Raw genomic sequence first — 22,228 nt, 5'->3', positions numbered from 1 at the left:
TCTTCTGCCAAGTTCCTTCAGCACACGTGCCACTAGTCAGAGTGGTCATCTGGGGCACATTCAAGGTTTTTATCCTTCTGCACCACTGGTCTGGGTTGTGGCAATAATTATCTTGGCCCTCCAGTAAAAATGGCTAAAAATGATCATATTACATTAATTTTGTTCATTCTAATTTGCTTGATATTCAGTTTTGCCATTTTTCTATGAAGAATTGTACTGCCCTTTGCCATGTTTTCGTGTGCTACATAGATTTACAGTAGCATATAAGATGGGGTTGTATTGCTGGTTATTGTTGACAAGAAGTTTTCTGTGTTATTGTTTCAGGCACAGCGCTTGTGCAAACGATGTGGCCAGGCTTGGAGAGCAGCTACTCTTGAAGGATGGAAGTTGTACCATGATCCAAATATTAACGGAGGTACAAAATACAATCATTGGTCATTTTTTAAATGTTTATTGTTGTAGTTAGTTCTAGGTATACAGTGATATTTATACATTGATCTTATGTCCTTTGTTGCAGTTCAGTGTGTGAAGGAGTTTTGTTTTTTTAAATTTATGATTACTTACTCTTTGTATGGTGGAGGAGCAAGTGAGATGATATAGTTAAGATAGTTGTGCTGTTAAGAACCTGTACAAGTCATGACTGTGAGCACTGATTGTTCTCTTAGCTACACTTTCTGTCCACGTTTTTTTTTTTTTTTTTTAATATGTTTGTACTTTGCTCAAAAAGTGTACTTTACATAGAAACAAGTCTGTATTATAAATTTAAAAGAATGTTTTTTTTCTTTTAAGTGCATTTCTTCTTTATGTAAATCCTGCTATCCTGTTTTCTATATAGCACAGAAATACTAGTGTTATTTACTAGTCATTTCTCTCCTTCATACATTTCACAGTGATGCAGTGTTTTAGAATACTGTTTGGTCACTCTTACTTCATGTACTTGCTTATTCAGTATTCTGTTCTCTTGCTTATGTGCAGACTGGTAGACTACTACTTTGTAGGGAGTCTCGCCAGGGTTTCTTCCCATTCCTTTTCACAATTCTTGTGAAAGCTAGATGGTATTGAGTATCATTTTTCACACCTCCTTCAGCCCTTTCTGACTTCCATTTGTTGACTATTTTGAATAATCACTTAAATGTGAATTGTATTACTTCAAGTCTGACTTCTCCAAAGAAACCAGAGAGACCATTAATTTAGATTGGGGGCACTTGATATGCAGTTAATAAGCATCCATCTGATACAAAATGCTAGGAATATTTTAACTTTTTGTTGACGTTGAACAGAAAAAGTGAAGGAACTTTACTAGTATTCCACGTCAGTGGTGCAAACAGCACAAGTTTGAAATCTGCTTGAGTTAGAAAACTTGTCTCAAAGTGCAATTCATAATAACTTTTTTTTTAGTAACATTCAGGCATTTCTATCTAGAGAACTTTGCTGCCTTTGCCCTCTTACTTAACATGTGAACTACGAGGTCCTTGCACATTGGGAAAAGGACTATTTCCCTTGCAGTGACCTGCTTTGAAGAGTGCAGTTTTGAACTGTGTGACAATTCATGCACACAGTATACTAAAAGCTGCAACCTAAGCCTGACAAGTTTGTGTTAGGAAATATGATTTTGTATTTATTTGTAAGATTGTATTTAGTTATCAGCTCTTTGGAGTAAGTAAATTCAGTACTGTTTGCATACGTCCCTGCCCAAAAACACACACACACACTTTGAAATACAACATTGATTAGTTTTAGAGAATACAGTTCTATTACATTAAAATCCCTACTCAAGAAATAAAAGTATGCCAATTTAGTTTATGCATTAGCTTTGTTGTCATAGCACTTGAACAGAAATATGAATCTGAACTTTTGTACAGTTTAGATCTAAACCTCTCTCTGCTTAAATGTACCAGTTAAGAAAGAAATTAGATCTTTTAGCACCTTTATCAAATTCTCACTTAAGACATGGGTATACATAGAAAAGAAAGCAAATCATATTAAAATGTTTCATTATTATTATGCATTTCATATGTTTTAATTTTAGTTATCATTCAGAACACCGTTGCATAAATTGCTGAATTCTTGCCTTCTCCTAAACATTACAACTCCTCCTGAACCTTATTCGCAAATATTTTTCCCACAAGTTCCATTTAGTTGAATTGTAATTTGCTCCTTCGCTTTTCTAAAAGATCCCACCTCCAGTTCTTTTATCTCCTTTATAATATTCAGTACTTCAGTTGCAGGTGGTTTAGATTTTCATTTCCATTTCCTCATAATTGCTTTTTGTCAGCTGGTAGCTTTAAACTTAGTAAGGCCTACGTATTGTCCTCAATCTCACTTTCCCCATTTTTCTACCTGAAGTCAGGGTGTCATGTCAGGTGCCACCATCTCTCCTGATTAAGTGCCTCTCTCCAGCCTTCTTCAGCAGTCATGTCTGTCACAGGTCTTATTTCTCACAATTCATCCATCTCTTTGAGGATGCCCTCATTTCCTCTTGCCTTTTTTTTTTTTGTGTGGTCCAAATATTCCAGATTATCTTCTGATTTCCTGCACATGTGTCAGAACCACTGTAATCTGTTCTTATGTTTTCTCTGCCATTGGAGTTACTTGGGCATTTGCTTTAATATCTTCATTTCTTTATCTGTCCCACAGTGTGCATCCTACCACCCATCTCAGGCACTTCATCACCTCTAGCTTCCTCAACTGCTCTGCCTTCACTGCTGATGTTTCTGTATCACACAGTAATAATGGGTCAGACCACTGTTTTGTACACCTTACATTTCAGCTTCTTCCTTAATCTTCTGACATGTACTACCCCTGATACTCTGTGCCATGCTGCTGCAGCCCTTTTAATTCTAGCTTTGATCTCCTTATTTAGGCTTCCCTTCTTCTCTACCACCCTTCCCAGTTACTAGAAACTGTTAACCTGCTCCACTATTTTCCCTTCCATCAGTTTTCGGCTTCTTTTGATTTCCCCCAATTTGCTGCCATTACAACTGTCTCATCTGCACTAAGTTTCATTCCTTGTGCTTTTAGTTTTTCATTCCGTTCCTCTATCATTTCATGAAGTTACCGCTTAGTCTGTCTGTAATGCCTCATTTGTCTGCCTACAGCAGCTTTGGTGATCTCTCCTCCATTCTGTTTTCTAATGAAGTTCATCACCAGTATGAGCACTAGTGGGCTCAGAGCTGAATCCTGATGCACACCCACTTGGAACCCCCTCCGAGTCTGAACACTGTTCTTATTTATGTCATTGGGTCCTTGTGCATAGCTTGCAATAATTCTGCCACTGTTTCTGGAACTTCAAACCATCGCTAGACTGCTACTGTAAGCTTTCTTGGCACCTTGTCATATGCTTTCTTGAAGTCTAGGGATACTTAATTGGAATCTTTACTCCTGTCTAGCTTCTTCTCAACTGTTTCACTGCAAACACTGGGTCTGTTGTGCTGCATCCTGATTTGAATTGAACTTTCTGTGATTCTGTGTATTTATCATTCATCTTCTCCAGCACTTTCAGGCAGTGTGTTGGGAGTTTGATACCCCTATACTTTCCAAAATTGTGAATGTTCCATTGATGTTAAGTTGTCTATCTCGCCTTCGTTCTTGCTGGTTGGGATCGGAGCCGATCTTCGGCTCCGACTCTGCAATCTTCAATAGCTCGAGAGCTGTTTACTGGCTCGAGGCTACCCTTTATCCCATAATGCTTAGCAATAGCTACCCAGATCTCATTTGCCGCTTCAGCTGCGAGGTGTCATTTTTCTGGCTCAGGCTTGTATAGAATTTTTTGTGTGTTTTTTCACTAGAATTTATCTCTTCTAGTACTTTATTATTAGCGATAGTCTTATCTCTGTGTTAGATAATTGTTTATTATATAGTATCCTTCTTTTTGTAGAACTCTAACTTCGAGAGTTCTCCCCCTCCCCTCCCCCCCCTTCATTCAGGTTAGCCGTTTAAGTTAGAGGCTTTCCTACTGCTTTTTCCTTATAGGCTAGCATTTTAAATTAGAGGCTTTCCTATTATCATTCCAAAAAAAAAAAAAAAAACCTTTATCTATAGCCTTTCTAGTAGGTGTATTTTTTGCTCTGGTAGACCGTTACTATTGTTAAAATTGCTTGGTTTACTTCTACAGAAAAGTATGTCAAAAGAATCCAAGGTTTCTGGGTTTAAGAAGTGTGACTCATGCTGTCAGAAAATGTCTCTGACAGATGGGCACACTTCTTGCGTCTATTGTTTAGGCACTGTGCACCTGCAGGACTCTTGTTCTATTTGCCATGCCTTTAGTCCAAGAGTCCTGCAGGAGCGTAAGAATAAGTTGATTCTTAGGGGTCTTTTAAAACCTCAGGATTCACCGGCCAAGAGCTCACAGCCAGTGAAATCCCCTAAATCGACTAAGCCGTCGGCTCCAATTTCGGAGCTGTCTTCGGTTCAGGATTTACCTTCTACGTCGGTTCCGGCTGGCACCGACAAGACAAGTGCCCCATCATCTCCATCAGAGGCTTGGGAGCCATCGCGGAGCCACAAGAAGCTGAGGTCTCTTTCCCTAAAGTCGGTGCATTCGGCTCCTCTGTCTCCTTTACTTCAGAGCGAGCGTAGTCACCGATCCTCTCACTCCACTCGATCCTCTAGGCTGTCAGATCATGATGTGGAGAGAGTGGTCAGTAGGTTGCTAAAGTCGCAGGCACTAGCTAAATTGTTGTCCAGCCCTCCTCAGCAGGTATTGGCTCCATCCACTTCTCTTGATGTTCCTCCTCCAACTCCAATGAGTTCGGAGCCGGAGTTCGTTGGGGTTCGAATAGTGGAACCGTCAGCTGCGATAACTCTATCTCCTTTGGTTCCGACTTCGGCTCCAATTCCCTCGGTGGTACCTTCCATCGAAGGATCTGGGCCCCGTGGCTCCCTTGGCTCCGAGGGGGCGAGTGGCATCGGACCCTTGTCCGACCCCGTTCTCCCTCTCGGAGCTTCAGCGCAGGTGAGCTCTGCTCCAACATTGGCCTCGGAGCCGTCCCCCTCGGTGCGGAGAAAGGTTCCTATTTCTTCAGAACTGGAGCTTTCTCTACATCATGGCAGGGATGCCTTCGATGTCATGCAGAGTGTGCTGTCCTCTGAGTCAGCTCCACTTTCAGCCCCACCGGCTCAGTCACCTGTAGTGCCTGTGCCAACCTCTGCTCCTTTTCCAGACCCTAAGCATAGGGAACCGATGCTCCAGGACACCCCATTGGGTGTTTCCTCCTCTTCTGAGGCCTCTCCTTATCACTCAGAGGAGCCCCCTCGGAAGAAAAAGTGTAAGAGGAAGCACATAGACTCCCCCGAGTCTGTCACTTCCGATACTGACTTAAATGATTCGGAAGGGTCCCCGATATCCCCCTCTGAAGATGTTTCCTTCTTGGGCATCCTAGAAATGCTTTTGCAGAGGGGTAACTGGAATCCCCTAGCCCCTACCGAGGATGAGTCTGTATTTCTGGATGCTTTCGGTTCCTGACCCTCCACCTCCTGGGGGTGTCAGCCTTTCGATCCACTTAGGACAGTGGTGGCTCGAAAGGCCTGGTCAACTCCGGATGCAGTGGAACCAACTCCAAGGAGACCTAGTAAATTCAAAGGAGTTAGCGGAGACCTCTTCGTCTGTCCATCCCCCCTAACAAGGAGTCTAGGAAGATGGACAGATACGGGAAGCGAATGTTCTCTTCAGCTACCTTCTCTATGAGGTCACTGAACTACCTATGTCATTTTATCTGACTTCAAAGGGATCTCCTTAAAGAGCTCGGAGATACCCTTCAAGATCCAACAGCTGAGGGAGAACAAGCCAGGGTAGCTTCCCAGCTAGCGACACTTAATTCTGTTGTTAACTCCTCCATGAGGCTCATTTCCTATGCAGCCGATGGGGCGAGTAGATCCACAGGTATGGGTGTGGCCCTTAGGCATGCGTGGACATGGCTGTGTAACTTTGCAGAACCCTTTCGAGCGTCCTTCTCCACACTCCCTTTCATGGTTCCTTTCTTTTTGGACCACAGGTGAAAGACACTTTGACTAGGTGTGAGCAAGAAGGCAAGACTCTCTCTGCCGTGGGAGTCCGTTTTTCTACTCCCTTTAGGCCCTACCCCAAAGGTCAGAAGAGTGGGAAGATTGGTTCTGTAAATCTCAGGGAGCCTTGCCTGACACACGTAACAATTTTTCCTCCAGAGGCAGAGGGGGAAACAATAACAACAGACGCCGCCCTCGTGGCAGAGGTGGTCCGCAGAACCAGGATAACAGAGAATCCTTTTCTGATTAACCCTTCCAGCATCTGTGAAAGGTTGCCTGACTGCTCACCTCTGGAGGCAGTCGGGGGAAGACTTTCGCTGTACCCAAAAGCCTGGCAAAGTTTAACACAAGACAAATGGGTACGGTCCATTATATCCGGAGGTTACAAAATTCCCTTCCATCAACCTCCTTTACAGTCATGGAAGACCCTTCCAGATGTCCCACCCAATCTGAAGGAGCAAGCAGTAATAGAGGTTTCAAAACTGCTAGAAAAAAGAGCCATCCAGGAAGTCCCAGCAGACCAGCACGGATCTGGAACTTACTCAAGGTTCCTATTTGTACCAAAAAAGACAGGGAGGGGACTGGAGACCGATTCTGGATCTCAGCAGACTAAACAGGTCTGTGCAAAGAACAAAGTTTCGGATGGTCACACTACAGTCCATTCTACCCTTTCTGGGTCAGGACAATTGGATGTGCTCGATAGTTCTTCAGGACGCGTACTACCATATCAAGATGGACAGGCGCTCCAGGAGATATCTTCGCTTCCGGCTGGGGGCCAGTCATTATCAGTTCAGAGCTCTGCTCTTTGGTCTCACCACAGCCCCCAAGGTGTTCACCAAATGTATGGCAGTGGTCATGGCTCACCTGAGACGTCAAAGATTCCAGGTGTTTCCGTCTCTAGACGACTGGCTCCTTACTGCTACCACCAGGCATCAACTCCTACATGCACGGGACTACACTATCACAATCTTCTCCCAGCTAGGCATTAAAATAAATTTTGAAAAATCTGCCTTGTTGCCCTGTCAAGCTATCACTTACATAGGAGCAGACTTAGACACAAGGGATATGTTTGCAAGGCTACCACTAGAAAGGGTGTCCGCAATTCGTCAGCAGGTACAGGTCCTGATGCAGAGCAAAAGGATCCAAGTCAGGTACGTCCTTCAAACTCTGGGTTCCATGCCAGCAGCCATTCTTCTAATCCCACTAGTGCGCTTTCATATGAGAATTCTTCAGTGGCTTCTGTTTGCGCAGTGGTCCTTCCAAGACCTACCCATGACTCACATGATCATGATCACAGATGCGTGCAAAACGCATCTTTCTTGGTGGATGGTCTCCCCACTAGTTACTCAGAACAGACCTTTCATACAACCCCCTTCCGGTAGCCATAGTGATGACAGACTCCACCCTGATAGGGTGGGGGTGGCATTATCTGGGCAGGACAGTCCAAGGCACTTGGCAACCTCACGAGTACCATCTGCACATAAATGTCCTGGAAATGAGAGCCGTGCTCCTGGCGTTGCAAGCCCCTTCAAGACTCTCTTCCTTCTGGGACCATTGCTATTCAAACAGACAACATGTCAGTAGTGTGGTACATCAACAAGCAGGGCGGAACCAGATCCTACCCCCTGTGTCGAGAAGCACTCAGACTTTGGCAGTGGGCGATTTCCTCCCAACGTTTTCTGATTGCGACGCACATCCCTGGGAGATCCAGCGTCATAGCGGACAGGCTCAGCAGAGCTATCCTCATGTCTCACGAGTGGTCTCTGAATCAGGAAGTTGCGAATCTTATTTTCCGCAAATGGGGACAGCCTTGCTGCGATCTCTTTGCCACCCCCTTCAACAGCAAATGCAGCAACTGCTTCTCCCTTCTTCCACTTCCGGGTCACATACCCAGAGACGCTTAAGTCCATGTTTGGCCCCAGGGACTTCTTTATGCCTTTCCTCCTTTCCCCCTGATACTCAGACTTATACAGAAAGCAATATCGTTGGGTTGCACAATGATCCTCATTGCCCCCTACTGGCCTCGACAGATATGGTTCCCGTTCCTGCACCGCTACCTTCTCAATTAGCCCTGGACTCTGGACCCAATTCCAGACCTCCTCAGGTGGGTTGCATCAATCCCCCAAAACTCTCCAGCTCACAGCTTGGTTGCTCCACTTCCAACCTTGGCCCAGCTTCCTAGCATTTCCCCAGCAGTCCGTGAGATTATCGTCTCCTCTCACAAGTCTACAATGAGGAAAACTTATGCTAGCAAATGGAAACGTTTTTCTTGTTGGGCAAAGTCTAGGAATGTGGATCCCTTTTCAGCCCCAGTCCACAAAATCCTGGAATTCCCAGCACATCTGTTTCACTCCGGGTCTGCTTCTGCTACGATCAGGGTACAATTGGTGGCCATTTCTAACTTTCATGTTGGTTTTTTGAATTCTAACATTATGTCTCATAAGCTCTGTAAAGCTTTTTTGCGAGGGACAACTCCTTCTTAGGCCTCCAGTGAGAGATCCCCCTCCTCCTTGGGACCTTAATTTAGTCCTAACTTCCTTAATTCTGCCCCCTTTTGAACCAGCAGCTTCCTGCTCTATCAAGTTTCTATCTTGGAAGACACTCTTTCTGGTGGCTATTACTTCAGCCAGACGCGTCTCCAAACTTCAGGCGCTATGTGTTCGTCCTCCCTACTTGGTTTTTCATAAGGGCAGGACTAATCCTTCGTTTCTTCTTAAAGTCTGCTCAGAAAATAATTTAAACCAATCTATAGATCTTCCTGTGTTTTTCCCTAATCATACCAACAAGGCAGAATACAAACTACATCAATTGGACATTCATAGGCAATTGTGTTTTTACCTGCACAGAACTAAGGAAATCGGACCCAACTATTCCTTTCTTTTGCCTTGGGCAAACAGGGTCTCCCAGTTTCCAAGGTAACATTGTCTAAATGGTTGTGTCATACTATTACTTTCATTTATCAGTTAAGGAACAAAGAGTTACCTTTTAAACCGAAAGGTCATTCTACTAGGGCCTTGGCCACCTCTGTAGCCTTCCAGTCTAGGTTGCCCATGGATTCTATCTTTGCAGCTGCCACGTGGGCAAACCCTCATACCTTTATTTCTCATTAAAAGTTGGATATGGTCTCCAGGAGCAGAGCTGACTTTGGTTCCACTGTTCTGAAAAGTCTGTTCCACTGAGCCACCCAGGATATTAGCTGCTAGGGACGCTGTCCCAACCAGCATGAACAAAGGCGAGATAGACAACTTAACATAAAGAAGTTATGTACCTACCATAACGTTCCATGTTAGTTGTCTTCATCTCGCCTTCCTTCTTGCGTCTCACCCTCCGTCCCCCTGTCCTAGTGGACCGAGAGGAGTTTCTATTTCACTGGCTGTGCGTTCTCTTGTTTTTCCTCTATTGACTTAGAGAATATGGAGGGTATAGTCAACTGGTTATTTGACTGGTTTATTCTCTTATGTCTGGAGTTAGCTATTTCAAATGAGATCTGGGTAGCTATCGCTAGGCATTATGGGATAAGGGGTAACCTCGAGCCAGTAAACAGCTCTCGAGCTATTGAAGATGGCCGAGTCGGAGCCGAGGATCGGCTCCGATCCCAGCCAGCAAGTAGAAAGGCGAGATGAAGACCACTAACATGGAACGTTATGGTAGGTACATAACTTTTTTCTTGCACACTGTCACTAGAATTCTTATTTTCCACTCACCTGGGATTCACCTTTCTGTCAGTACTGCCATGAGTACCCTCTGGAGTTGTTTCTCTCCTAAATCACCCACATCAGCATCATCATCATAGCTACTGTGACTACATCTGAACCTGCTGTATTCCCTGACTTCATTTTCCTTAGTACTGTTCTATTCTTTCATTGTAGACTGTGTCTGGGGCAGTGCAGCTTATGTGTGGTTTTCTTCATTCAGAAGCTGCTGGAAATACTCCTTCCGTCTGCCTTTGATTTCCTGAGGGGTTCTCTTTCTGCCTATGTTTTGCAACCTGATAGATTTGTGCCATCTTCTGAGTCACTTTCCAGATGATGGTGAAGTGTCTTTGATGCCTTGTTCTCTATTACTGCAACATCTGTCTTAACCTGTTATTTAACTAACCAGTATTCCTTCTTAGCCTGGTCCATCTTTTCTGTCTCCCACTTTTTCCTCTGCTCTTTCTCTTTGTGTTCCTCGGCTTCTGCATTTCACCATTGACTTTCCTTTTGTACCTTATTTCTATACTCAACTCAACCGTATATCTGTTTTATAGACCTCACACATGGTTTGAGTCGACTCCATTTATTTCCTCCTCTTCTGGAGGTGCTAGAACCCTGAATATTTCCTTGTGCTTTTGTGATTTCTCTCCAGTCAACTTCTGAGTGTTTGGCCAAGTCTCTGTTTACCTTGTTGCCTTCTCTGTCCTCTGCTTTCAGCTGATTGTGGTAACTAGTGGTTTATGCAGTAGCCAAGCTATTTCACTGGAGATGACTTTGCAATCACTGATTCTCCCTCAGTGCCCTTTCTTTGCTTGGAGAGAGTCTTCCGGAGTTTTAGCTAGACTTGTATCTGATCTTGTGACTGTTTCTCTTGCTGAGCCATGTATTTGCCACCATCAAACAATTTGCCAGAAAGAAGTCTAGAAAGGCCACTCTTATTTCTGTTGCCAAACCTATGTGAACCCAGACAGTCCTGATATCCTCCTCTGGTCCCTGATTATGAACACCAACACGTTATATTGCTTTATCTAGCAGGTCCTACAGCTGCTCATAAATGCAGTCTTCTCCTCGCCTTCACAGTGCTGTGTGGGGCATAAGTGAATGCTGCCCTATCCTTACACTGGAGTCTGGCATGAGTTGCTCACTAATTCTGATGATGTTTTTCACTGTCTTCTGAAGCCTTGTTCTCACCACAATTCTCACTTCATTTGTAGTCTGTCCTCCTCTTTACTATGTCTGGGAAAATCAGGTCCCTTATCCTGACTCAATTATAACTATTTACTCCACCCGTTTCTGACAGAATACACAATAGGGAATTTTTAAGATCTGCCAACTTGCTGCATTCTTCAAAAAAGTATTCCAATTTGCCTCTTTTTCTCCATCACACCTCTAGCATTTGCTGTCTACTTAGGAATTGAGGAAACATACTCTGAAATCTGCTTGGAGTATAAAAATATGTATGGAAGCACTTCTAAACTTTTCGGACTTTGTTGCATATGTGGAGCTATGCAGATGTCTTCCCATTGTTGCTTTGTATATTACCTTTCCATTCTATTTTCCCAGTATTTTCTAACATCCACCGATTGATAGTTATCATGCAGTATTTTATTCCTCTTTCTAATTATCCCTTACTTTACAGCATCTTTGGGTTTAGACTCAATTAAAACTCTACCAGCACTGGTCTTTCACTTAACATTCTCCTATCCCTTTCTCTTTGCCTTATTTTCATTACTCCCAGGCAGTCTCTAACCTGCAGTCCAAACTTGTGCTGGGACTAATCTTACTCTGTTACCTTTTCTTCTGTAGTTATTTACTCCCAGTACCTTGGCTCCTTTGCTAATTTTCTTCAGTAAATTCGAGTCCCTTCTTTACTTTTTCTATACCTGTGATTGCAGCCATCCACATTAGTTATCTTTTCTTTCTCCATTCCTGTGTTGGCTTAATTCTTAGACTAGTTTCTACTTTAAGTATGTAATATTCCCTATAATGATGTTCTCCTTAAGGATCTGAATCTAAATTCCTACTCTCTCCTTACTTTTCGAATCCCCCCTCTTTCATATTCATCCTTTCAGCTGTGATTTATAACCTTCTGCTTGTGTTGTGCGTATGAGCCTGAACTACATAGCTTTAAAGTATCCCTTCAAATCGGGTAATTCGAAACCTCTGATGTCCTCCTATTCTCATGTTGCAGTATTCATAACTGTAGGGAGGTCACTGCCTTCAGCACCGGACATCCAGCCAGTATACCAAAGTCTTAGGAGCAGGGGTATGTGTGACTTTGCTTGTCAGAGCCATAAACCAATGGCTATAAAAGTGATGTCTGCATGTACCCACCTCAGAACACTTCTGCCGCAGTGGTTTATGGACGTCTGATCGCCAGCTCCGGGAATCAATTTGATTGTTTCGGCAGTCTGATACAGATAAGTACCCTTTTGGAGGTTTTTTTTGTTTACCTTTTTTCTAGCTTTTCAAATGATCATGTCAGCTACGAAGGGGAAGTGTGCTTGTGGAAGACAAATTCCACATAAAGACATTCATGGTCAGTGCTTGTTTTGTTTAGGTGAAGGCCATGACCATATGTCTTGTGACATCTACAAGTCTTTTGTGCCCAAAATGCTAAGCAGCTGCCTTAGAACTTTATCTAAAAAATCAGAGACTCTGGTGTTTGGCGTTGGGCATGGAGGGTGGGGGTAGGTACCTCTGAGGAACCACCTGGGAAGAAGGCCAAAAAAGTTAGGCCTGATGCCCATGCTGCACTTCAGGAGTCCAGTGAGACTCTTGAGGCAGATGTTAGTCCAGTGAGACTCTTGAGGCAGATGTTAGCCCAGGGTCCCATCGGGCATCAGTTTCACAGCTAGAACTGAGAACCATGGTGGAAGCCGGTTCGGCAGAAACTGAGTACGTCCACTGAGGTTGATCAACCTTCAGCTCCTGATAGGGAGGGGGAACCACGGCTCGTGGTGTCGGAGGTGCCTACTCCCATCTTTCCCGTCCACCCAGGCATCTGCGTCCAAACCTATACATCCTCCTACTCCTCTTAAGAGAAATCAGAAATTAAAACACAGAACCAGTCCCTGGATGGGAGGGCCTTTTCCCAAATTATATTCAGAGCTTTCCAGGCCCTCTGGTCTCAGTGCCCCAACCAGCCCCTACACTTGTGCAGCCCTTAGAGGATTCAGAAGAGCTCTCCTCTTCTAATGAATCACTTACTTATTGTTGTTAAATTCCCAAGGACTTCATTACTCCTGAGGAGGAGGAGGGCACTATTAGTCCTGAATCTCCAGGGGAAGATTTCTCCTTTGGGGACACCATTTCTCTTATGAGAGAACATGTCTCAGAAACTAAAAAGAGGTATTCTGAAATACTACAGATGGACTAGCCCTCCCCATCTGCAGTACCTCCCCTACTCCCAGCCTTTCATGATGCCTGTCTGGCTGCATCTCAGGCCCCTGATTCTCAGCCCCTGCTTCCAAACGTCCAGATAGGTTTTATAAAGTTCCTCAGGAGACACTGTTCTTATTCAGGAACCCTCCTGCAGACCCAGCCATCATAGCTGTGTCAGCAGACAAATCATCTGGACAATTGCCTTCCACCTCTCTCTTTCCCACAGACAAGAACAGCAAATTTATCGATAGACTAGGAAAGAAAGTTTATACTTCTTCCACACTAGCCATCGGAGCCCTAAGTTATCAAACACACATGGCTAGGTTTGTTCTAGACACCCTTTCCAAAGCCTCTGCACTTATACCATATATGCCAGACTTTCCTACTAAGTCACAACTCTCCGCCCTGCTCTCTACCACCTTTCAAGTGACCAGGCACTCCAAAGTGCAGATCTGAAGTAGGAGATTCATTTGTCTGCAACCTGTGGGTTATGGATCCGACATCGGATCCGAACCGGCATGGTTTACCAGCTATGGATCCAAGCTCTCAGCTCCTCCCCTCACCCATAATGCCCTGCTCTCCCTACATGACCTCAGATCTTGTTTGCCGCGCTGGTGACCAGATTTGTGTTTCCAAGCTCTTCAGCTAAGTGCTCTTTTTCAGTATTTAGAAGTTTAAAAATTGTATTTTTGTGTGAAAGTTTAGGTTTCCCTATTACTGTATTATACTTTTAGTGTTTTAAATTTAATTTTTACCTTCCCTCCCCTCGCTGGTAGCGTAGTGCGTGTTTGGGCCTGTTGTGTGCTTTAGTTACTTTACTTTTACCAAACTTAGTTTAAGTAACTTTTTTTTTTTTTGGTACTTGGGATGTCTGAACAACCCAAAGCTGTGTTCTCTAAGTGCTCCGAGTGTGGCCATAAGCTTTCCCCGGCTGATGGCCACACTCGGTGCGTTAGATGCCTTGGGGTTGAACACCTCACTTCTGGATGTTCCATTTGTGCAGGGTTCAACCCCAGGGCATTGAAGGAGCGGAGGTCCAAGCTTGTCTTGGTGGGTCTTTTGCCACCGGACTCTGCTCCGGCCTCCGCTCCTTCGGGGGTAACCGTTTCTACGGTTGTCTCCTCTCCGGCTCCCCCTCCTCCTCCTGGGACTCAACCTCCCTGTAGTGGTTCGGAGGAGAGGGAAGCAAGAAAGAAGGACCGGAGGGAGAAGCACCATAAGCGGCGGGCCGAGGCCTCTGTTTCGGCCCCGCCAGCCAAGCGGGCTTCTCCTCCGGCCTCCTTGTCTGCCGGTTCTCCCCCTCCTCGGCTCCGGTCACCTGTGTATTTCTCACCGGGACCCGAGGAGGAGGAGGCCCGATCTCCGACGAGGCTATCCAGGAGGCACTCTAGGCCTACCTCGGTAGCCTCGTCGAGATCGACGTATAGCCTGTCAGACGCTGATCTGGGCCGGATGATGAGAAGGTTCATCCAGGCCCAGATGCAGATGGGAGTGCTCTTGCCTCCCCCCCCCCCTCTGGGGGGGAGCTCGACCCCTTTCTTTAACCCAATTGCTCCTTCTCCTGCCCGCTACCGGGCTCGGAGCCGTTGAGCCGAGCAGCCGAGCGGGGTGGGCCGGCGCCGATAGTACTTGGTGCTTCGGATCCGACCTCTCGGAGCCTGGATCAGAGCTTCGGATCCGGGGATCAGTGCTCGCCGGCGCCGTCTGTGTCGGAGCGCACTGTCGCCGGATCCGGCCGGCGCCAGCTCCGATCCACTCCTCGGATCCGAGGGGGAGCCGATTGTCGGATCCTTTGGTTGAGGTCGGCTCCCCTTCGGCTTTTGATGTAGTGGAGAGGGCCCTGTTGAGGGTCTCGGACCCCGGCACTTGCTTGGCTCCGTCCAGCGCTCCATCTGCACTGGGTCAGGCTTCCACCATCCGGCCCTTGGGACAGCCCGCTCCTTTGCCCCAAGCTGTTCCCCTGGAACAGGTCACTGTTTGCGAGGAGTCCTCTGACAGCCCCCCGGAGGATGTTCCCCACAAACATACGTGCAAAAGGAGGCACATTGACTCCCCCGAGTCTCTCACAGAAGACACAGATTTGGAGGAAGGGGAAGGCTCCCCAAGGTCACCCCCCGAGGATGTCTCATTTGGAGACATCATGGAAATGCTCCGCATAAGGGGGGGGTGGTCTGCCCCCAAGTCTTCCTCGGACGAGTCCGTGTTCTTGGAGGCATTTGAAGCGGGCCCGTCTACCTCTTGGGTGTGCCGCAGGGGCAGGCCTAGTTACTAGATGTCAGGCCTGGCTCCGTCATTGCGATTTCTCAGAGCCCTTCAAGGCGTCATTTGCGAACGCCCCCTTCGATGGTTCTGCCCTCTTTGGCAAAACTGTTCGCGACACTTTGACCCAGAGCGAGAAGGACGGGAAGACGCTGTCTGCCGTCGGAATCCGCTTCTCTGCACCCCAGAGGCCCTATTCTAGGAACCAAAAGGCTCAGAAGAAGATGTGGTTCCGGAAGTCGCAGCAATCCCAGCCTGCTCCGGACAACCAGTCCTTCCGTGGCAGAGGAGGACAGGGAGGACGCCGCCCTAGGGGCAGAGGGGCTCCTAGGAACTTCGGGTCCAGAGAACCCTTCTCTGAATGGCCCGCGCATCAGCCCTGAGGGGTTGCCCGGCTGCTCCACTCTGGAGGCAGTCGGGGGACGTTTTTCGAAGTACCTAGCGGCATGGGAGTCCATAACATCAGACCGCTGGGTTCTCCAGATTATATCCAGAGGATACCGTATCCCCTTTCTTCACTTACCAAAATTGAAGTCCCTCCCCGACGTTCCACCCGGTCAGTGGGAGGCCGCTTTGGCAGAAATTGGCCATCTGCTAAAGAAAAGAGCCATCCAGCCCGTCCCCCCAGACTAGATCCGATCAGGGTTCTACTCCAGGTTCTTTTTAGTGCCAAAAAAGACGGGGGATCTAAGACCAATTTTAGACCTTTCACTCTTGAACCTGGCAGTTCCCAAGGAGAAGTTCCGAATGGTCATGTTGCAGTCTGTTCTCCCCCTTCTGGGAGAAAATCACTGGATGTGCTCCATAGACCTCAAGGATGCGTACTACCACATACTAATGGACAGGCTCCAGGAGGTTTCTCCGCTTCGGCTGGGAGCCAGTCACTACCAATTCCGGGTCCTTCCCTTTGGTCTCACCACAGCCCCCAGGGTGTTCACCAAAGTATTAGCAGTGGTAGCGGCCCACCTGAGGCTTCAGGGGGTGCAGGTCTTTCCTTACCTGGACGACTGGCTTCTCACCGCCCCAACAAGGCATCTACTTCTCTTGGCGAGACTCCTTTCTCCATCTTGCTCCACGCCTGGGCATCACGATAAACAAAAAAATCCAACCTAGCACCCACTCAGCTCATAGATTTTATAGGTGCCAGGTTAGACACGAGGAGACTGAGAGCCTTCCTCACAGCGGACAGAGTGCAAAGCCTACAGCTCCAGGTGCGGGCCATTCTCCACTCAAATTCAGTTCCGGCGGAGTTGGTCCTGAGGGCCCTAGGGTCCATGGCGGCAGCGATTAGCTTCTTCCTCTCGCCAGGTTCAATATGCGTATCCTTCAATGGACTCTCTTGGTTCAGTGGTCGTATCTTGCTCTTCCTATGCATCATCCCATTGCGATCAGCAAAGCGTGCAGGCGGTCCCTCCTGTGGTGGCTACACTCTCCAGATCTCCATGGAGGCCGCCTTTTGTGCTCTCCCCTCTCGCCACGGTGACCACGGACGCCTCCCGCCTCGGGTGGGGGGCATTTTGCAGGCCGGACGGTCCAAGGCACGTGGGACGATTCAGAGACCTTGCTGCATATCAATGTCCTAGAGATGAGAGCAGTGCTCTTAGCGTTGCTAGCACTTCAGGCCTTTCTTCCCTTGGGAACAATTGCGATTCAATCGGACAACATGTCTGTTGTCTGGTATATCAACAAACAGGGAGGAATCAGGTCTTACCCCCTTTGTCGAGAAGCCATGAGAGTGTGGGAATGGGCAATCTCCACCAACCGCTTTCTCATAGCAACGCATATTCCGGGTCGGTCCAACATCCTGGCGGACAAACTCAGTCGCACCATTCTCACCCCCTACGAGTGGTCTCTCAATACTCTGGTAGCAGAACGTATCTTTGCACAGTGGGGAACTCCTTGTTGCGATCTTTTTGCGTCTCCCGCAAACACCAAATGTGACAGTTTTTTTGCCCTGATACCTCCTCCCGGAGGTTCTCCAAGAGACGCTCTGGTGCATGCTTGGCCACCCGGTCTTCTTTATGCTTATCCCCCTTTGCCTCTGATGCTCCAATTTCTTCAGAAAACCTCTCGGTTGGGGTGCAGAATGATCCTCATTGCTCCCTTTTGGCCTCGACAGATCTGGCTCCCCTTCCTAAGGTCTCACTCAGTGAATCCTCCTTGGATTCTAGATCCCATTCCGGATCTGATTTCTCATCCATCCCATCTATCTCCTCCGAACCTGGACAACCTCAAGCTGACCGCTTGGCTGCTCCAGTTCCACTCCTGATCAGGACTCCCGGTATTTCGTCCCCTGTTAAGGCCATCCTGGTGGCAGCTCACAAGTCATCCACTAGGAAAGTCTACCGTAGCAAGTGGAAGCGGTTCTCTTTGTGGGCGGAACGGCAAGGACTAAACCCCTTCACAGTTCCTCTCCCTTTGGTGCTTGACTTCTTAACCACTCTTTTTAATGATGGTGCCAGCAGTTCCACGGTCAAAGTACAGCTTGCAGCAATTTCTCATTATCACATTGGTCATGACTCCAGACCACTGATGTCTGCCAAATTGTGTAAGATTTTCCTTAAAGGTACCTTTCTTCTCAGGCACCCTATAAAGCAAGCGGTTCCTCCTTGGGACCTTTCCTTAGTTCTTCAGGCCTTGACCGCTCCCCCCTTCGAACCTGCGGCTACTGTAGATCTGAAATTCTTATCCTTCAAGACTGCCTTCTTAGTAGCCATTACTTCGGCCAAGAGAGTCTCAGAGCTTCAAGCATTATCAGCTAAACCTACGTACTTGGTCTTTCATCCGGACCGTGTTTTCCTCAGGAGCAACCCATCCTTCCTTCCTAAGGTAGCTTCTGAAGCAAACATTAATCAATCCATTAACCTCCCTGTTTTCTTCCCCAAATATCAAAACAAGGGTGAGTACAAGCTTCACTCCTTAGACGTTCACAGGCAACTTAGATTTTATCTAAACAGGACTGCTGGTCATAGGCAATCCGACCAGTTGTTCATTTCCTTTGCTAAATTTAATTTGGGTAAGCCAATTTCCAAAGTCTCATTATCTCGCTGGATTTCACAATGTATCTTACTAGCTTATCAAGCTTCGGGAAGGCCCGCACCGGAGGGTGTACATGCCCATTCAACCCGGTCAGTCTCTACCTCGGCTGCCTTTAAGGCTAGGATTCCTCTAGATGATATTTGTGCAGCAGCCACGTGGGCTTCATCTCATACTTTTATTTCCCACTACAAGTTGGATCTTGCATCTAGAGGTAGAGCATCCTTTGGCTCCGCGGTGCTCCGGAATATCCTTCCATGATGGCCGCCCAAGATTCAGGTAGCTGGGGACTCTGTCCCACAGGTTGCAGACAAATGAATCTCCTACTTCAGATTTAGAAGTAATGTACTCACCATAACGTTCCATCTGAGTAGGTGTATTCATTTGTCTGCAACCATCCCGCCCTCCTATCCCCCTGGCCTTTCAGTTTCCTGCATATGTTGTGTTACCCTTTTCAGGTATGCTGTTGGCAAACTCGATCTGAGTTCATGTAGGGAGAGCAGGGCATTATGGGTGAGGGGAGGAGCTGAGAGCTTGGATCCATAGCTGGTAAACCATGCCGGTTCGGATCTGATGTCGGATCCATAACCCACAGGTTGCAGACAAATGAATACACCTACTCAGATGGAACGTTATGGTGAGTACATAACTTCTAATTATGATGCGGTAGAAGCATCTTCCAAATCTGCAGCCTCATGTTTTGTCCTGAGAACATACTCCTGGGTGAGACTCCAGCCCCTTTCTACAGATGTGCAAACCATATTGCTGGATACACCACTTAATAATAAGGCCTTTTTGGTGCAGCTTCTGCTGAGCTCCTAAAATCTCTTCAAGAAAAGGGCTAGGAGCTACAAAATCTAAAACATTTGTAAGTCTCACCTATTCCTAGGTACCATAGGAACTGCCCTCAGAGGACCACTTTTGTTAGGAGACTGTCATCTCAGTCTGCTGCCCCACAGGCTAAGGGATAGAGACAATCTAGGAAACACTCTACTCCTAGACCTTCCTCTTCTGCCACCCCTACTCCCTTTCGAAGACAGCCTAACCCTGACAGAGCCCCTCAGCTGTGACTCAAACCCGTTGCCAACCTCCACCCCCCTGTCTCTCCTCCTCACCCTTTCCCTAACCTCCTAGCGGAAGATCACTTCAGAGACTTGAGGTCCTCTCCATCATTCAAAAAGGTTATTTTATGACTTTGTGGACAATTCCTCCTTTCCAGGGGATACCCCAACCCCGTCCAAGTCAGCTTCATCTCTTCTTTCCAATTCTGGATCGGCTGCTAGCTCAGGGCACCATAGAAACATTGACTCTAGAACAAACAGTGATTTTACTCCAGGATTTCTTTGTTCCCAAGAAAAGATGGTCTTTGGAGACCAATTCTGGATTTGCCTGTCCTCAATCTTTTTCTCAAGGTGTCTACCTTCAAAATGCTCACCTTGCATCATCTCCTACCCCTCATTCGCCACCAAGCTTTCATGGTATCCCTGGATCTGAAGGATGCCCATTCACCACAGCTACAGGAAATTCCTACCTTTCTCAAGGTGTTCCTTGCATTTTCAATTTTCTGCATTGCCATTTGGACTCGCCACAGCTCTGAGTATTCACAAAGTGCCTAGCTCCAGTTATCGCCCATTGCAGACTGCAGGGCATTCAAATAATATCCATGTCTAGACCTGTTAATCTTCCACTAGGACTACCACACACTTCACCATCACCTACACAGTGTGTCCAAAACCTTGGCAGACCTACGGTTCACTGTGAACTAGAAAAAGTCCCACCTGACCCCCACCCAGGACCTGGTCATCTTAGGGTTCAGGATAAGAACCGACAAGATGGCAGCCTTCATCCCCTCCCAGAAGGTAAAGGCCCTAGCACATTACCTCCAGACACTTCTCTCTTTCCAAACCATATCAGCCAGGGAATTCCTGAGAGTCCTAGACATCATGGCATCCTTGATCCCCATACTACCGTTGGCAAGGCTGCATATGAGTAAGTTTCAATGGGTTCTGAAGACTTGATAGAACCAACATTCCCACCCTCTGGATACTCCCCTCCCTCTTCTGCCATGCCTGAAAAAAGAATTGGAATGGTGGATTGCAGCCATCAACCTCAGTTAAGGGTATACCTTTGCAGACACCACCACCCTTACAACACATTTACACAGATGCTTCAGATCTGGGTTGGGGAGCAGTTCTGCAAAATCACAACAACCAGAACAAAGTTCATGGAGAGTGGCCCTCCCTCAGACAAAGGGACCACATCATAGGTAGGTACTAGGCTATTGGCCCAAGGGCCTACGTAAGCCTAGCCAACAAGATTCCCTGGCTTACGCCACCCAAGAAAGTTATTTTCCTGTGCCACTGTCAAGCAGAGACACAGAAGTGATCCCCGGGGTGTATTTCATATTTCCCATCCACTCATCAAGATTTTTCTTGAAGAGAGCTACTGAAGAACTTTGCTTGACATAGATGGGTAGCCTGTTCCAGAGTATGGGAATTCTCTGGGACAGGAATCTATCCCTCCAGCGTGTCCTATTTATTGTGGTGACAAGGTTTAGGTCCCTAGAGCGTGTAGCTAGGAGGGATTGGGATTTCTTTAGGTGTAGCATGTCCAACAGCTCTGGGTTTGACATAGCTTTATATGTTAGGCAGAGATCACCTCGGAGTAGGCGATATGCTACGGAGTAAAGCTGGAGTTTTTTGAGGCAGTCAGTGTAGGGCATTTGTTTGAGGCCAGTAATCCTCTTTGTGAGGTACTTCTGTGGCCTTTCCAGCTGCTGCAGATGTCTTGTGAAGTACATTCCAAAAGGGGCGTTGTACTCTATAATGGGTCTAATGAGTGTCGAGTAGAGGGGAACAATGACCTCTTTTTTCCTGGATGAGAACCCTTTTATGACGAGGTGTGCCACGTAGGAGGACTTCCTGACTACGATGCGACTATCAAAGTCTGTATCTACACTAGATGATCACTCATTAGACCCATTATAGGTCATTGTTCCCCTCTTCTCATCACTCATTAGACCCATTATAGAGTACAACTCCCCTTTTGGTATTTACCTCACAAGACATCTGCAACAACTGGAAAGGCTGCAGAAATACCTCACAAAGAGGGTTACCGGCCTCAAACAAATGCCCTATGCAGACAGTCTCAAAAAACTCCAGTTTTACTCCATCACATATCACCTAATCGGAGGGGATATCTGCCTAAGATACAAAGCTATGTCAAACCCAGAGCTGTTGGACATGCTCCACGTAAAGAAATCCCAATCACTCCGAGCTACATGCTCTAGGGACCTAAACCTTGTCACCACAATAAACAGAACATGCCGGAGGGATAGATTCCTGTCCCAGAGACTTCCCATAGTCTGGAATAAACTACCTATCTATATTGAACAAAGCTCCTCATTAGCACTCTTCAAGAAAAATCTTGATGATTGGATGGGAAATAGGAAATTTACCCTGGGGATCACTTCTGTGGCTCTGCTTGACAGTAGCACAGGAAAATAATTTTCTTGGGTGGCTTGTATAGGCCCTAGAGCCGATAGCCTAGTACCTACCTATGAACCTATGTGGGGTATTCCTCAGGCAGATCTGTTTTCCTCCTCCCAGAACAGGCAGATGCCTCTGTTTTGCACAAGAGATCCACATCCACAGGCTTGGAAAGTGGACAGCTTCTCTTTTTCTTGGGTGAGGATGTATCTTTATGCCTTTCTCCCTTCACACTAATGTAAAAAGTCCTTAAGATCCAGAGGGACAAACCAAAAATCCTGCTGATGACCCCGTTTTGGCCAAGACCGCATTGGTTTCCCCTACTTCACCTAGTAGCCAAGAGCAATTACCAGAGGTTACCGC

The 22,228-nt window shown here is 46.7% G+C and overlaps 1 protein-coding gene across 1 annotated transcript in view; it reads left to right on the top strand.

Moving 5' to 3' along the window:
• The window catches only part of NUP107 (nucleoporin 107), a gene marked incomplete in the record, with an annotated part of 1,716,438 nt that overhangs the window by 513,138 nt on the left and 1,181,072 nt on the right, over positions 1 to 22,228 (top strand). Inside the window, 1 exon segment of the mRNA XM_044088020.1 lies at positions 325 to 415. Coding sequence (XP_043943955.1) covers positions 325 to 415 — 91 coding nt within the window.

Source organism: Protopterus annectens, chromosome 11.part0 (assembly GCF_019279795.1).
Source record: "Protopterus annectens isolate FY-2018-M chromosome 11.part0, PAN1.0, whole genome shotgun sequence".
NCBI lineage: Eukaryota > Metazoa > Chordata > Ceratodontiformes > Protopteridae > Protopterus > Protopterus annectens.
Note: the sequence above shows the minus strand (reverse complement) of the source record. Positions and strands in the feature narration are given on the sequence as shown.